The following is a 15,828-nucleotide window of genomic DNA, read 5'->3' as shown; positions in this document are numbered from 1 at the left end:
AAATTAAAAAAAAAGAATTAAATAAGCTTTGCTTTTTCCCACTCCTTTTTGGACATGATGTAAAATGAAATGATATGAAACTCTGTGATGTATTATAGTGTTGGTGTGTTCATGTTAGAAAGAAAGAAAGAAAGAAAAAGAAAGAAAGAAAGAAAGAAAGAAAGAAAGAAAGAAAGAAAGAAAGAAAGAAAGAAAGAAAGAAAGAAAGAAAGAAAGAAAGAAAGAAAGAAAGAAAGAAAGAAAGAAAGAACAAAATACCGGAAATTTTCTTAATTTAACCCGTTTGCACCGGACATTTTAGGGGGTAACACGCAGCGGCAGGAATAGGAAATAACTCTAGTTGGCACCGGACGTCTTAGTGGGTAACACGCAGATGCAGGAAAAGGCAAACAAATATGTCTAAGTCAAAAGTAAGTCGTTTTCTTTCAAATTATTCGCAGTAACGTTTAAAATGTTACCACTGATACCTTTTTTTAGATAGTGAGTTTTGTTCATCTTGTTTTGTGTCTGTAAAATACGACGCGTCGCTCGTAAAAGGCATGTTTGGACTTGTTAGAGCAGGGGTTTTACACTTTATGAACAACAATTTGAAAAGGAATTCTACCTTTGCAACCTCATTATTTTATTGGCTAAGTTTTATATTCATAAATGTAAGTTTCTTCATACCCGTCCTATCTTTTGTGCCTTTAAAAAAGATCTGGAACTTTACATTAAAACGCTCTCTACCTCTAACAACCAAAAAGCTGTGAAAACGATGATGTTGTGTTCCAAATGTCAATCAATCAATCAATCAATGTTTACTTATATAGCCCTAAATCACTAGTGTCTCAAAGGGCTGCACAAACCACCACGACATCCTCGGTAGGCCCACATAAGGGCAAGGAAAACTCACACCCAGTGGGACATCGGTGACAATAATGATCCAGTGGGACGTCTGTGACAATAATGACTATGAGAACCTTAGAGAGGAGGAAAGCAATGGATGTCGAGCGGGTCTAACATGATACTGTGAAAGTTCAATCCACAATGGATCCAACATAGTCGCGAGAGTCCAGTCCAAAGCGGGTCCAACTCAGCAGCGAGAGTCCCGTTCACAGCGGAGCCAGCAGGAAACCATCCCAAGCGGAGGCGGATCAGCAGCGCAGAGATGTCGAGGCGGATCAGCAGCGCAGAGATGTCCCCAGCCGATACACAGGCAAGCAGTACATGGCCACCGGATCGGACCGGACCCCCTCCACAGGGGAGAGTGGGACATAGAAGAAAAAGAAAAGAAACAGCAGATCAACTGGTCTAAAAAGGGAGTCTATTTAAAGGCTACAGTATACAAATGAGTTTTAAGGTGAGACTTAAATGCTTCTACTGAGGTGGCATCTCGAACTGTTACCGGGAGGGCATTCCAGAGTACTGGAGCCCGAACGGAAAACGCTCTATAGCCCGCAGACTTTTTTTGGGCTTTGGGAATCACTAACAAGCCGGAGTCCTTTGAACGCAGATTTCTTGCCGGGACATATGGTACAATACAATCGGCAAGATAGGATGGAGCTAGACCGTGTAGTATTTTATACGTAAGTAGTAAAACCTTAAAGTCACATCTTAAATGTAAGTTGTTTGATGAATCTGAATAAGCCTACGGCTTTGCATTTTGTTTATTATATATATATATATATTTTTGTATTCTATTTTTATTATTCTGAACTTACAACCCCCAGGCGCTGTTTTGTTCTGTTTTCATAATGTTTTATAATGTTTTATATTGTTGTTTGACTTACTGTTTGTAATTGTTGAAATTTATAAATAAACCTTTAAAAAAAAAAAAAAACTTGTTAGAGCAGGGGTCGGGAACCTTTTTGGCTGAGAGAGCTTTTTACGCCAAATATTTTAAAATGTACAAAAACCCCGTTTCCATATGAGTTGGGGAACTGTGTTGGATGTAAATATAAACGGAATACAATGATTTGCAAATCCTTTTCAACCCATATTCAGTTGAATATGCTACAAAGACAACATATTTGATGTTCAAACTGATAAAAAAAAATGTTTTGTGCAAATAATCATTAACTTTAGAATTTGATGCCAGCAACACGTGACAAAGAAGTTGGGAAAGGTGGCAATAAATACTGATAAAGTTGAGGAATGCTCATCAAACACTTATTTGGAACATCCTACAGGTGTGCAGGCTAACTGGGAACAGGTGGGTGCCATGATTGGGTATAAAAGCAGCTTCCGTGAAATGCTAAGTAATTCACAAACAAAGATGTGTCGAGGGTCACCAGTTTGTAAGCAAATTGTCGAACAGTTTTAGAACAACATTTCACAACGAGCTATTGCAAGAAATTTAGGGATTTTACCATCTACGGTCCGTAAAATCATCAAAAGATTCAGAGAATCTGGATAAATCACTGCACGAAAGCAATGATATTACGTACCTTTTGATTCCTAAGGCGGTACTGCATCAAAAAAACAATAGTGTGTAAAGGATATCACCACATGGGCTCAGGAACACCTCATAAAACCACTGTCAGTAACTACAGTTGGTCGCTAAATTTGTAAGTGCAAGTTAAAACTCTACCATGCAAAGCGAAAGCCATTTATCAACAACACCCAGAAACGCCGCTGGCATCGCTGGGCCCGAGCTCATCTAAGATGGACTGATGCAAAGTTGAAAAGTGTTCTGTGGTCTGACGAGTCCACATATCAAATTATATTTGGAAACTGTGGACGTGGTGTCCTCCGGAACAAAGAGAAAAATAACCGTCCAGATTGTTATAGGCGCAAAGTTCAAAAGCCAGCATCTGTGATGGTATGGGGGTGTATTAGTGCCCAAGGCATGGGTAACTTACACATCTGTGAAGGCACCATTAATGCTGAATGGTCGATACAGGTTTTGGAGCAACATAGTTGTCATTCAAGCAACGTTATCATGGACACCCCTGCTTATTTCAGCAAAACAATGCCAAACCACGTGTTACAACAGCGTGGCTTTGTAGTAAAAGAGTGCGGGTACTTTCCTGGCCCGCCTGCAGTCCTGACCTGTCTCCCATTGAAAATGTGTGGCGCATTATGAAGCGTAAAATACGACAAGACCCTGGACTGTTGAACAACTGAAGCTCTACATAAAACAAGAATGGGAAAGAATTCCACTTTCAAAGCTTCAACAATTAGTTTCCTCAGTTCCCAAACGTTTATTGAGTGTTGTTAAAAGAAAAGGTGATGTAACACAGTGGTGAACATGCCCTTTCCCAACTACTTTGGCACGTGTTGCAGCCATGAAATTCTAAGTTTATTATTATTTGTAAAAAAAAAAAGTTTATGAGTTTGAACATCAAATATCTTGTCCATGTAGTGAATTCAATTGAATATGGGTTGAAAATGATTAGCGAATCATTGTATTCCGTTTATTTTTACATCTAACACAATTTCCCAACTCATATGGAAACAGGGTTTGTATTTCCGTGAAAACCATATAATATTTTTTAACACTGAATACGACGAAATGTCTGCATTAATAAGTAAGACCAACTTTTTTAGAGTATAATATGTCACACAACTTGCATGGCAGCAGTAGTAGCGACCCCAAGATGCAGGAACCAGGAGAGCGTGGGGCAGGTAAGATGATTTTAATATCATCAACAAAGGAAAATGAAGCAGTCTTGCATGTACAGTTCTAAACAATAGTCAATCTTCGAGCCCTGAGGAGCGTGCAAGACGAGCATGAATAGAAACATGCTGATTGGCAGCAGGTGTGGGCCGGCTGCCAATCAACAGCAGGTGAGGGGAAAAAAACACAGCGCTCAGCAGGACAAGCAGGAAATGGAAACAAAATAAGAGCACTGATGGGAAGTAAATACAAAACAAAGAAGCACAAACAGAAATGAAGTGACAGATCTTCACATAATAAGTCTCTTATTATTTTTAATAAAAATTTTTATTCGCAAGATTACCGATGATAAATAAAATGCTTCTCGCCATTAATGCGACTTCTTGAACAGGTGCGTGAGAATGTTTTATATTTTGAACATTATTTTTTACACTGTGATTACCAGGGGAATTATTCATTACTTATCATGTTAAGCATCCATCTTCTTCTGCTTATCCGAGGTCGGGTCGCGGGGGCAACAGCCTAAGCAGAGAAACCCAGACTTCCCTCTCCCCAGCCACTTCGTCTAGCTCATCCCGGGGGATCCCGAGGCGTTCCCAGGCCAGTCATGTTAAGCAATGTCAGCCAATATTTATCTGAGAGCCAGATCCAGTCATCAAAAGAGCCACATCTGGCTCGAGAGCCATAGGTTCCCTACCCCTGTGTTAGAGTCTGAAGGGGGAACGCTGTCAAAAATAGAATTCATATTTGTCACATTTGTCTGTTGTAGTCTTTTTTGGTGCTTTGCATGGACGTTGGCTTCTCCATGTCCAACTTCACACCCGGTGAAGAATCTACATTTGATCTCGCCAAAAAAGTCATTCAGAAGTTCGTCCAACGCCAGGTAAGCCAGGTCACACTTCACATGAAAATGCTTGTATTGGTTTACATCAGGGCTGTCAAAGTCATTGTAGCTCAGGGGCCACATGGAGCAAAATATATTCCTAAATAAGGCCCCGTTTACATTAGGGCCGGGCGATATGGCCTATTATTATCTCAATATCTTTAGGCCATGTCACGATACAAGATATATAACTCCATATTTTGCCTTAGCCTTGAATGAACACTTGATGCATATAATCACAGCAGTATGACAGTAAAAATATCCTGTTATCTTTTCAAGAACTGCTCAACAATGATGCTGCAAACTAAAAATATTTATATATTTTCACCACAGTCAGGTAAAGTAACATATCACAGTCGTCAACAATGACATGCAGTACAAATTAGAATCTGAGAAAAAATAAAAAGGTTTGAAAAAAATCTGGAGAAAAATGACAGCATGGATCAGGGGTGCCCATTACGTTGATTACGAGCTACCAGTCGACCGCGGGGGGTGTGTCAGTCGATCTCCAGCCAGGCTTTTAAAAAAAATAGACCTAAAAATGAGTGATCATCAATCTTCACCAAGACGTCACTTAAATGACATTCACGGTACCGGAGGGTCTTGTGAGATGACGCTGGCTGCTGCAAGATCATTATTATGAAAATATGACCGAGAGGAAGGCCAGAAACACTTTTTATTTCAACAGACTCTCGCGCCGTACCTTCCGTCAAAACTCTAAAGGCCGACTGCACATTTCCTATCTTCACAATAAAAGCCCTGCTTCATGCTGCCTGCGCTAACTAAATACAGAGTCTCGGAAAACTGGCGTGCACAAGCGATCCCTCAGAAAGCTGGCGTGCACAAGTCCGAGACTCTTATTTTGTTAGCGCAGGCAGCATGAAGCAGGGCTTTTATTGTGAAGATAGGAAATGTGCAGTCGGCCTTTAGAGTTTTGACGGAAGGGACGGCGCGAAAGTCTGTTGAAATAAAAAGTGTTTCTCGCCTTCCTCTCTGTCATTTTTTCATAATAATGAACTGGCAGCAGCCAGCGTCATCTCACAAGACCCTCGGGTGCCGTGAATGTCAATCAAGCAAGCTACGGAATTTGCCGCCAATGTTTTTCTTGTAAAGTGTATGGAAGCTGGATGAATTAGATGCCAAAAACCAACCACTTTCATGTGGTATTGTACAGAAAGGACAACTTTTTTTCTCCTCCATTTGAAAATGTGGGCGTTATCATCATTACTGTCTGATTCCAATCAATGCAAGTCATCAGAATCAGGTAATACACCAACTTATATTCTTGTCTTTGTGAAAGAAAGACATCTATATGTGTTACACATGCTTGTATTATCATTAAACACATTTAACTTGTTTACAAAAATGTCTCTTTCATAAATAAATAAATATAAATGATATATATAAATGAGGTAGATCCCCTCGAGTTGGTCAATTGAAAAGTAGCTCGCCTGCAGAAAAATTGTGGGCACCCCTGGCATAGATTATCGGCTCCATGTGTAGACTTTGGCCCCTTCTACACTAAGCCAGCTAAGGTTATCCTGGGTAAATCCCACCTAACCTTGTCCACACACACAATGGTCGTTTAAGACCCCCTCCGTCCAACGCCGCAACGCGACATAGTACGCATGTGCGGAAAGTGCGCATGTCATAGTCACCTCCAGTGTTGCTTTGTGTGCAAGTTCTTAAATGTAACTTATCTGAACATTATCCAGTGTTGTGGTATTTCAATGAGCTTGAATCCAGTGTGCTGTGGGGCCCTATTGTAGTGAATCACTCCTGAGCCACCCCTAGTTCAAAGTTTTATACGTCACATGCAGAGTACACCACAATGAAATGCTTTTTTCCATGCACTTCAGATATTGCGTACAGTGGGATCCAAACACTAGCTGCATAAGTCTAATACACTAAATACAAAACATTGAATAGCTCTGATGTACATTAATTACGAGACAATAAGCTGCACAATAAGTCACAGTAGTTATAGTAGAAGTATCAGTACAAGTCGAAATACAGTACCAGTGCAATATCATATAGTATAGGAAGCAACAAATATTAAGGTGTCTACAGTTCTTTGGCAGTTGAGTAGTGACAGTAGAATGTAGATAGGTCACATTTTCAGTAGTGCCATAATAAATTCATAAAAGAACCAAACTTCATGAATGTTTTTTGTGACCAACAATTATGTGCTCCAATCACTCTATCACAAAAAAATAAGAGTTGTAGAAATGATTGGAAATTCAAGACAGCAATGACATTATGTTCTTTACAAGTGTACATAAACTTTTAATTGCGACTGTATTCTTGTTTTTTTGCAGGTATTTGTAGAAGCTAAAGACGAACTGGCGTTAGTTCTATTTGGCACAGACTCTACCAATAACCCGCTGGCACAGAATGGCCAGTACCAGAACATTACTGTACACCGCAACCTGATGCTACCTGATTTTGAGCTTCTGGAGGAGATAGAGAATCAGATCCACCCAGAGGATCAACAGGCTGACTGTATCCTTTCTACAGACTGCACACCTCTTCCGTCCAAAGGCAAAACCCAGTAACTGAATTTTGGTCGAAACTGAGCTCATAATAATTTTGGAATTCGTAGGTGATATGCTTTACATTAGTGTATGCGATATTGTAATTTGTTCCGTAAGCAAGCTGTTACGCACATGGCAGGACCTAGCAACTACCACATAACCGCGTAGATACAACAGAAAAACCTAGTATCTCAAGGGACCAATCGAAGCTTCTTTGTCAGTCGCCTTATTGTCTTTAATGAGACATTTGCACGAATGGGGGCCGACGGTCAAGCTGATTATGTGATATTATGGCACGAGGGGATATTTGGAAGATTGCAAGCACCTTCATTAAATGTATTGTTCTTGATTCTTCCCCTTGCATACTCTTTTGGGCAGGTAACTGTGGAGGTCAAAATAAAAACTGGACGCTGTACACGGCTCTTGCCCAATGTGCAAACGCAGAATGGGGCCCGCCCGAGATTGTGATAGAATATCTGGAGAAAGGGCACACGTTCATGAGAGCAGATTCAATCCATGGCTCAATCGGCAAGAAAATGAAAGCTCAAGAAAACATCTATACCAGGGGTGCCCACACTTTTTCTGCAGGCGAGCTACTTTTCAATTGACCAACTCGAGGGGATCTACCTCATTTATATATATATCATTTATATTTATTTATGTATGAAAGAGACATTTTTGTAAACAAGTTAAATGTGTTTAATGATAATACAAGCATGTGTAACACATATAGATGTCTTTCTTTCACAAAGACAAGAATATAAGTTGGTGTATTACCTGATTCTGATGACTTGCATTGATTGGAATCAGACAGTAATGATGATAACGCCCACATTTTCAAATGGAGGAGAAAAAAAGTTGTCCTTTCTGTACAATACCACATGAAAGTGGTTGGTTTTTGGCATCTAATTCATCCAGCTTCCATACACTTTACAAGAAAAACATTGGCGGCAAATTCCGTAGCTTGCTTGATTGACATTCACGGCACCCGAGGGTCTTGTGAGATGACGCTGGCTGCTGCCAGTTCATTATTATGAAAAAATGACAGAGAGGAAGGCGAGAAACACTTTTTATTTCAACAGACTTTCGCGCCATCCCTTCCGTCAAAACTCTAAAGGCCGACTGCACATTTCCTATCTTCACAATAAAAGCCCTGCTTTATGCTGCCTGCACCTACAAAATAAGAGTCTCGGAAAGCTGGCGTGCACAAGTGATGTGCACGCCAGCTTTCTGAGGGATCGCTTGTGCACGCCAGTTTTCCGAGACTCTGTATTTAGTTAGCGCAGGCAGCATGAAGCAGGGCTTTTATTGTGAAGATAGGAAATGTGCAGTCGGCCTTTAGAGTTTTGACGGAAGGTACGGCGCGAGAGTCTGTTGAAATAAAAAGTGTTTCTCGCCTTCCTCTCGGTCATATTTTCATAATAATGATCTTGCAGCAGCCAGCGTCATCTCACAAGACCCTCCGGTACCGTGAATGTCATTTAAGTGATGTCTTGGTGAAGATTGATGATCACTCATTTTTAGGTCTATTTTTTTTAAAAGCCTGGCTGGAGATCGACTGACACACCCCCCGTGGTCGACTGGTAGCTCGCGATCGACGTAATGGGCACCCCTGATCTATGCGTTTGATGACTTTGTAGATCTTTGTAAGACAGCATCAAGATAGTTTGCTTTTCCTTTGTTTTCGCAAAATCAGCTAAAAGTGAGTTACTAGGTTTTGCCTTTGGACGGGAGACCTTTAATAACCCATTCAAGAATAATGCTTCTGAACAAATATTAAACAGGGCTGGATGCTCTTGTTGTCTGCATGGATCTCCTTCAAACGGCAACACAGTAAGATTTGTTTTTTATAACTTGCTCACAGTAAATGTGTACAAACATCCAACTGTTTTTTTATTTTTATTTTAGGGGGGCAAATTATGATCGACTCAACATTGCCCTCCTGAGTGACCTTTCCACTGAAGCAGACTCGGAGCAGCTGGACGTCATCATTGAAAATCTCAAACAAGCTGGCATCACGTTGCAGTTCTTGTAAGTTACAAATATTGTTGCCTTCATTCTAATAGTTGCTATTTTTTAACTCTAATTACAGCTATATGTACTAGGGTTGTATGGTATACCAATATTAACAAAGTACCGCGGTACTAATTAAAACATTACTCAGTCCCAGTGCCTACATAGTGAGTCGTGCCCCCCTCGGGATGTAAGCTGTTTATTAGGGACCGAATGTCCCTTTGGGACAGAGGATCCTATTGTTTTTCTAAGGTTTTATTATTATACCGCCGCCTCTTTGAGCTGTAATTTGACCCCCTTAACATGCTTCAAAACGCACCAAATTTAACACACACATCAGGGCTGGCGAAAATTGCGATCTAATCAAAAACCCAAAACTCAAAATTGAGCTCTAGCGCCCCTTAGGAAGAAACACAGACAAAACTGCTTGTAACTTCCGTTAGGAATGTCGTAGAGACATGAAACAAAAACCTCCATGTAGGTCTGACTTAGACCTAGATTTCATAAACTGACCTCCTTCAGCTAAAATCAAGGGGAAGTTGGCAAAAACCCCTTCAAAACAAAAGTTTCCTAAAAAATTTCCTTTTTGCCTCTTTGAGCTGTAATTTGACCCCCTTAAAATGCTTCAAAACTTACCAAACTCGACACACACATCAGGGCTGGCGAAAATTGCGATCTAATAAAAAACCAAACCCCAAAACTCAAAATTGAGCTCTAGCGCCCCTTAGGAAGAAACACAGACAAAACTGCTTGTAACTTCCGTTAGGAATGTCGTAGAGACATGAAACAAAAACCTCCATGTAGGTCTGACTTAGACCTAGATTTCATAAACTGACCTCCTTCAGCTAAAATCAAGGGGAAGTTGGCAAAAACCCCTTCAAAACAAAAGTTTCCTAAAAAATTTCCTTTTTGCCTCTTTGAGCTGTAATTTGACCCCCTTAAAATGCTTCAAAACTTACCAAACTCGACACACACATCAGGGCTGGCGAAAATTGCGATCTAATAAAAAACCAAACCCCAAAACTCAAAATTGAGCTCTAGCGCCCCTTAGGAAGAAACACAGACAAAACTGCTTGTAACTTCCGTTAGGAATGTCGTAGAGACATGAAACAAAAACCTCTATGTAGGTCTGACTTAGACCTAGATTTCATAAACTGACCTCCTTCAGCTAAAATCAAGGGGAAGTTGGCAAAAACCCCTTCAAAAAAAAAGTTTCCTAAAAAATTTCATTTTTGCCTCTTTGAGCTGTAATTTGACCCCCTTAAAATGCTTCAAAACTTACCAAACTCGACACACACATCAGGGCTGGCGAAAATAGCGATCTAATAAAATAAAATAAAAATAAAAACTTAAAATTGCGCTCTAGCGCCCCCTACAAATTACTTACCGTTATTACTTATTGAGTTGTTACAGGCCCTCAATAAAAAAAACGAGTTTGACACCCCTGCTAGACAGTATAATATGACATTCTACAGTGTTGAGTAAATACTATATAAGATTCTTATTAAAACATAATAATTGAGTTTTGTATTACTCTTTACCAGCAATATGCCTGCTATTTTTATCCATACAGTATATTTGTTTAATATAGTTTTGTTACTAGATGTAAATTGTAAATATTAGGCCACATTAACTGTGGTGATTTACAAATTAGTGTGCCACTTAAATCACTTATATTGGATATATAAATATGGATAAATACTTGTGCTTTTCAGTTTACCCTTCCCTGTTGAAGATGAAGCAAAGGATGCTGGAGATGCTGGCAGAGGAGGTCCGGGTCCTCCTGGTTCTGGCAAAGGTCTGTCCAGAGAGCAGAAGAAGGGACTGGACATGGTCAAACACATCATGCTCAGCCTGGATGAGCAGGAAGGTCTTGATCAGGTTTACACGTTCAGGTTAGTCCGAGGGCTTTAATTAAAAAACTACCTGTAGTTGCTCCCGTTGCTATTCTTTTTAATGATTTTGTTTCGATCACAACACATCAAAAATGCTTTTCATCTAAACAATAGCATCTCCAATACAACATTGTCATCTGAAAATAATATAATAAAATAAATTTAAGAATGAAACATGGTGTGTCTGCAAAGGAGCAGGAAGAAGCAAAAGTATATAATTTCCTGCCTTAGGTGACTTATCACTACTCTGTTGCATCATTTAAATCCAGTTTAAAAAAAGTGGTGGCATGTAGGCCACACAATCAGGGAGTTCCGGGTTTGAATCTCCATTTGGACGTCTCTGTGTGGACTCTGGAGTTTGCATGTTGTCCTCGTGCATGCGTATGGTTTCTCCGGGTACTCCAGCTTCCTCCCACATTCCAAAATGATACAGGTTAGGTTAATTGGAGACTCTAAATTGCCCATAAATATGAATGTGAGTGTGAATGATTGTTTGTCTGTATGTGCCGTGTGATTGGCTGGTGACTAGCCTCAGGCAGTGATTCTCAAACGGGGGGCGCTGGCGCCTATCTCAGCTACAATCGGGCGGAAGGCGGGGTACACCCTGGACAAGTCGAAAGGAGCAAGTACAATAATCAATCAATCATCCATCCATCCATTTTCTACCGCTTATTCCCTTTTGGGGTCACGGGGGGCGCTGGCGCCTATCTCAGCTACAATCGGGCGGAAGGCGGTCCAATCGAATGTATTTTGAAGAGACGTTTGCCAGCAAACGAACCAATCGTCTAACTTGCGTGGTCACTCACAGTATAACAACCCGTGTGGTTTCCATGGTTACGGTAAAGGAGCAAGTACAATAATCAATCAATCAATCAATGTTTATTTATATAGCCCTAAATCACTAGTGTCTCAAAGGGCTGCCCAAGCCACAACGACATCCTCGGTTCAGATCCCACATAAGGATATATGCTGACGGAATGTAGCTTGAAGGTAAGAATAGTGTGAAGGTTGAAGGGTTTAATTTTCAAGGAAAAACGGAACTTGGGGAAAGTCTTAGTTGGAATGTCCAGGATGAGTGGAATGTGTTGATGTTGGAATGGTTTGAATAGGTTGAAGAATGTGGAAATGGGGGAAGTTTGAAAAATGGATAATTCATTTTGAATAGGGAAAATTTCCCTAAAAACTGGGAATTCTAGGAAATCCGGGAAGTTGTTTTTGTAATTGTTGAAGGAGAGCACACAGTTCCTTAAAAGGCTTGAAATGGTTTAAATTAAATGCAAAATTTAGGAGTTGCGGAACTTTCATAAAAATTGGAGAAAAGATGAAATTTTTGAAAATGGTAAAAAAACAACAACAAAAAAAATGTGAATTTTCTAAATGAGTTTGTTGGTGGTTGATGGTTGGTGTTGGAATTTTTCAAAAAGGTCGAGAAATGTTGACATAGCAACATTTTTACTGAAAAATGGTGTTATGGAATTCCTGGAATCTCGGGAAAACCAGGAATGTTTTCTGTTCAAAAAACAACTGCGTTTTTTTTGTCCAGATTAAGAGGAATGTTTTGAAAGTGGAATGGTTAAAGTGGGTTGAAAAATGTGGGGAAAGTAGTCAACAGAAAAAAAGGGTAAAAATAGGGGTTGGAAAACTGGGAATTCTGGGAATTTGTGGATTTTTTTGAAATTGGAAAACATATAGTTTGAATGGTCAAGATATGCGGAATATGTTGAAGGTGGAATGGTTTGAATCGGTTGAAAAATGTGGAAATGTTGGAGAAAGTTAGAAAATGGCCAATTCATTTCCAAATATCCCTAAAAACTGTGAATTCTAGGAAATCTGGGAAAGTTTTAGAATTTTTGAAGTCGAGCACACAATCCCTTAACAGGCTGAATATTTTGAAGTTGAAATGGTTTGTACTTTAACTTTAAATTAGATGGAACATTTAGGAGTTGTGGAACTATGAAAAATTTCCCATTCGTTTCAATGGGAATTTCATACAAAATTGGGAATTCTCGGAAAAGAGGGAGCTTTTTTGAAAATAACAATAAATTGAGTGATTATTCTGTGTTTATATTATACATATAGCTTCTTTTAAAAATATATAATTACGTCCATGTATACTCACAAAAATAAGCTCACTCATAATTTTATTAAATTTAATTCATTCAAATCATTACACCTTTAAGATATTTTAGGTTTTCTTCTTGTTGTACATATCAAAACATTTTCTTCCATCCATCCATTTTCTACCACTTATTCCTTTCGGGGTGGAGGGGGGGGTGCTGGAGCCTATCTCAGCTACAATTGGGCGGAAGGCGGGGTACACCCTGGACAAGTCGCCACCTCATCGCAGGGCCAACACAGATAGACAGACAACATTCACACTCACATTCACAATTTAGTGTTGCCAATCAACCTATCCGCAGGTGCATGTTTGTAAGTTTTACAATAAAACTAAAACTATTCATACATAACCGTCCCATCTGTGATGTCTGTAGGGGTGTGTCATTCATTTGTTTGTGTTATCGTAGTTTAATCAAGCTAGTCAGCTAATATGCTAACATGTTTACGAGTGTCTGGGTATTATTAACTTACAAGCTCATTCTTTTTGTATTGTTCTAGTTCCGTAAATTCACCAAGATATAGCGGTGGAGTTATTGAGTCGGTTTAACTGAGAGGAGAGCTAGCTTCCGCAGCTCACTGTAGGTCAATGACAATGACTTCTGTTTTGTTTGATCAGCCGTTTTACTGCCTTTTGACAGGCACAGTTTGGAAATAATTAGGTATGTTTAGTAAAATATATAATTATTTTCTGCGCAAATAACTAATTTGACAACGTTTATATCTGTGGCTTATAGTCCAGTTTGGCTAATATCCATCCGTCCATTTTCTACCGCCTGTCCCTTTTGGGGTCGCGTGGGGTGCTGGCGCCTATCTCAGCTGCATACGGGAGGAATGCGGAGTACACCCTGGACAAGACGCCACCTCAATAATATAAGGAACAATATTTATTTCTTCTAGAAGTTAGTGAGCGTGGTTCAATACTTATATTTGTTTTTGAAATGTAATGATGGTTTTGCTTTGTTTGATTTGAATTGATTACACGTTTGTAAATTTACCCCTCAAATTATATTTTCGATTTCTGTTTTTTTTTTGGTGTCAGCAGATTGTACGGAGCTTTAAATATAACATTTAAAATTTACAAGATTTATAAATGTAATTATTTGGGATTTCACAAACAGTACTAATTGTTGTGTTACTCCAGACTTCCACACAGCAAGTAAGGTATTGCAATACTAAGAATATACAAGGTTTTATGGTTCAGGTTGTGTATCGTGTACTTAAGACCTTTCTTTTTTGCATCTTTTATTTCATCTGTTAATGACCTGAACATTTGCTTTCTGTGTGAACAACTTGTAGGAATGCAATTGAGGAACTTCATATGTTTAAATGCATCGAGAGAAGACCTATGGCGTGGCCCTGTCAGCTGACCATCGGCAGCGCTTTGTCCATCCGCATCGTCGGCTACAAAGCTGTAAGTGGCTCTAAAAAAAACCAAAAAAACTGCATAATCGGAGGCTCAACTATCCCAGCATTAGGGAAGGTTTACACAGAGAACTTCAATGGCACTCATGAGTGTGCAGACCTCCACTGAGGCAAAAAAATACTAAACAAAAGTGCTGCACTATGATGTTCCATTCCTGTCCTGTAGGTGGCAGTAATTTACAATGAAAAGTGAGTTTTGTACTTCAATGAATTTGCTGGCTCATTTTTTGTAACTTCTTCAAAAAAATGCTTGTTTTTTCAGACATAAAATATTTTGATGCAGTGAATTCATTGAAGTGAATTGTGAAGTGAATTATATTTATATAGCGCTTTTTCTCAAGTGACTCAAAGCGCCTTACATAGTGACACCCAATATCTAAGTTACATTTAAACCAGTGTGGGTGGCACTGGGAGCAGGTGGGTAAAGTGTCTTGCCCAAGGACACAACGGCAGTAACTAGGATGGCACAAGCGGGAATCGAACCTGCAACCCTCAAGTTGCTGACACGGCCACTCTACCAACCGAGCTATGCCGCCCCCATTTGAAAAAAAATATTTAAGCCACTCTTAAAACTACGACTGAATGTCCGTTATTGGTTAAAGAGGACCTACGATGATTATAATCTACATTTAAAATAACGTACTTCCTTGTGATTTAGATAATATATATTGGATATGCTTTCGTATAAATTTTGTTCTGCTCCACCGTCACTTTATAACCCATTTTTTGAGTCTCTCTGCAAGATGTTGGGTTTACAATCCCTGTGACCTCGGAGGTTCAGCTTTCTTTCAGAAAGCAAACATAAGAACGAGCTTAAAAAGTTCAACTGTGGAACAGCTTGGATTATTCCTTAAAATGTTCCAGTTCCATTCACACATTTCAATCAATCAATCAATCAATGTTTATTTATATAGCCCTAAATCACAAATGTCTCAAAGGACTGTACAAACCATTACGACTACGACATCCTCGGAAGAACCCACAAAGGGGCAAGGAAAACTCACACCCAGTGGGCAGGGAGAATTCACATCCAGTGGGACGCCAGTGACAATGTGGACTATGAGAAACCTTGGAGAGGACCTCAGAAGTGGGCAACCCCCCCCCCCTCTAGGGGACCGAAAGCAATGGATGTCGAGCGGGTCCAACATGATACTGTGAAAGTTCAATCCATAGTGGCTCCAACACAGCCGCGAGAGTTCAGTTCAAAGCGGATCCAAGACAGCAGCGAGAGTCCCGTCCACAGGAAACCATCTCAAGCGGAGGCGGATCAGCAGCGTAGGGATGTCCCCAATCGATACAGGCGAGCGGTCCATCCTGGGTCTCGACTCTGGACAGCCAGTACTTCATCCATGGTCATCGGACCGG

At 39.9% G+C, this 15,828-nt stretch overlaps 1 protein-coding gene across 1 annotated transcript in view; it reads left to right on the top strand.

The window, feature by feature from the left end:
* Positions 1–289: 289 nt before the first annotated feature.
* The window catches only part of xrcc5 (X-ray repair complementing defective repair in Chinese hamster cells 5), a 49,001-nt gene continuing 33,462 nt past the window's right edge, over positions 290–15,828 (top strand). Inside the window, exons 1-7 of the mRNA XM_061880099.1 lie at positions 290–410; positions 4,368–4,481; positions 6,800–6,983; positions 8,800–8,848; positions 8,924–9,046; positions 10,744–10,923; positions 14,338–14,452. Of these exons, the coding sequence (XP_061736083.1) occupies positions 396–410; positions 4,368–4,481; positions 6,800–6,983; positions 8,800–8,848; positions 8,924–9,046; positions 10,744–10,923; positions 14,338–14,452 (780 nt within the window). The 5' untranslated portion in view covers positions 290–395. The remainder of the gene's footprint in view (positions 411–4,367; positions 4,482–6,799; positions 6,984–8,799; positions 8,849–8,923; positions 9,047–10,743; positions 10,924–14,337; positions 14,453–15,828) is intronic.

This window comes from Nerophis ophidion, linkage group LG19 (assembly GCF_033978795.1).
Source record: "Nerophis ophidion isolate RoL-2023_Sa linkage group LG19, RoL_Noph_v1.0, whole genome shotgun sequence".
NCBI lineage: Eukaryota > Metazoa > Chordata > Actinopteri > Syngnathiformes > Syngnathidae > Nerophis > Nerophis ophidion.
Note: the sequence above shows the minus strand (reverse complement) of the source record. Positions and strands in the feature narration are given on the sequence as shown.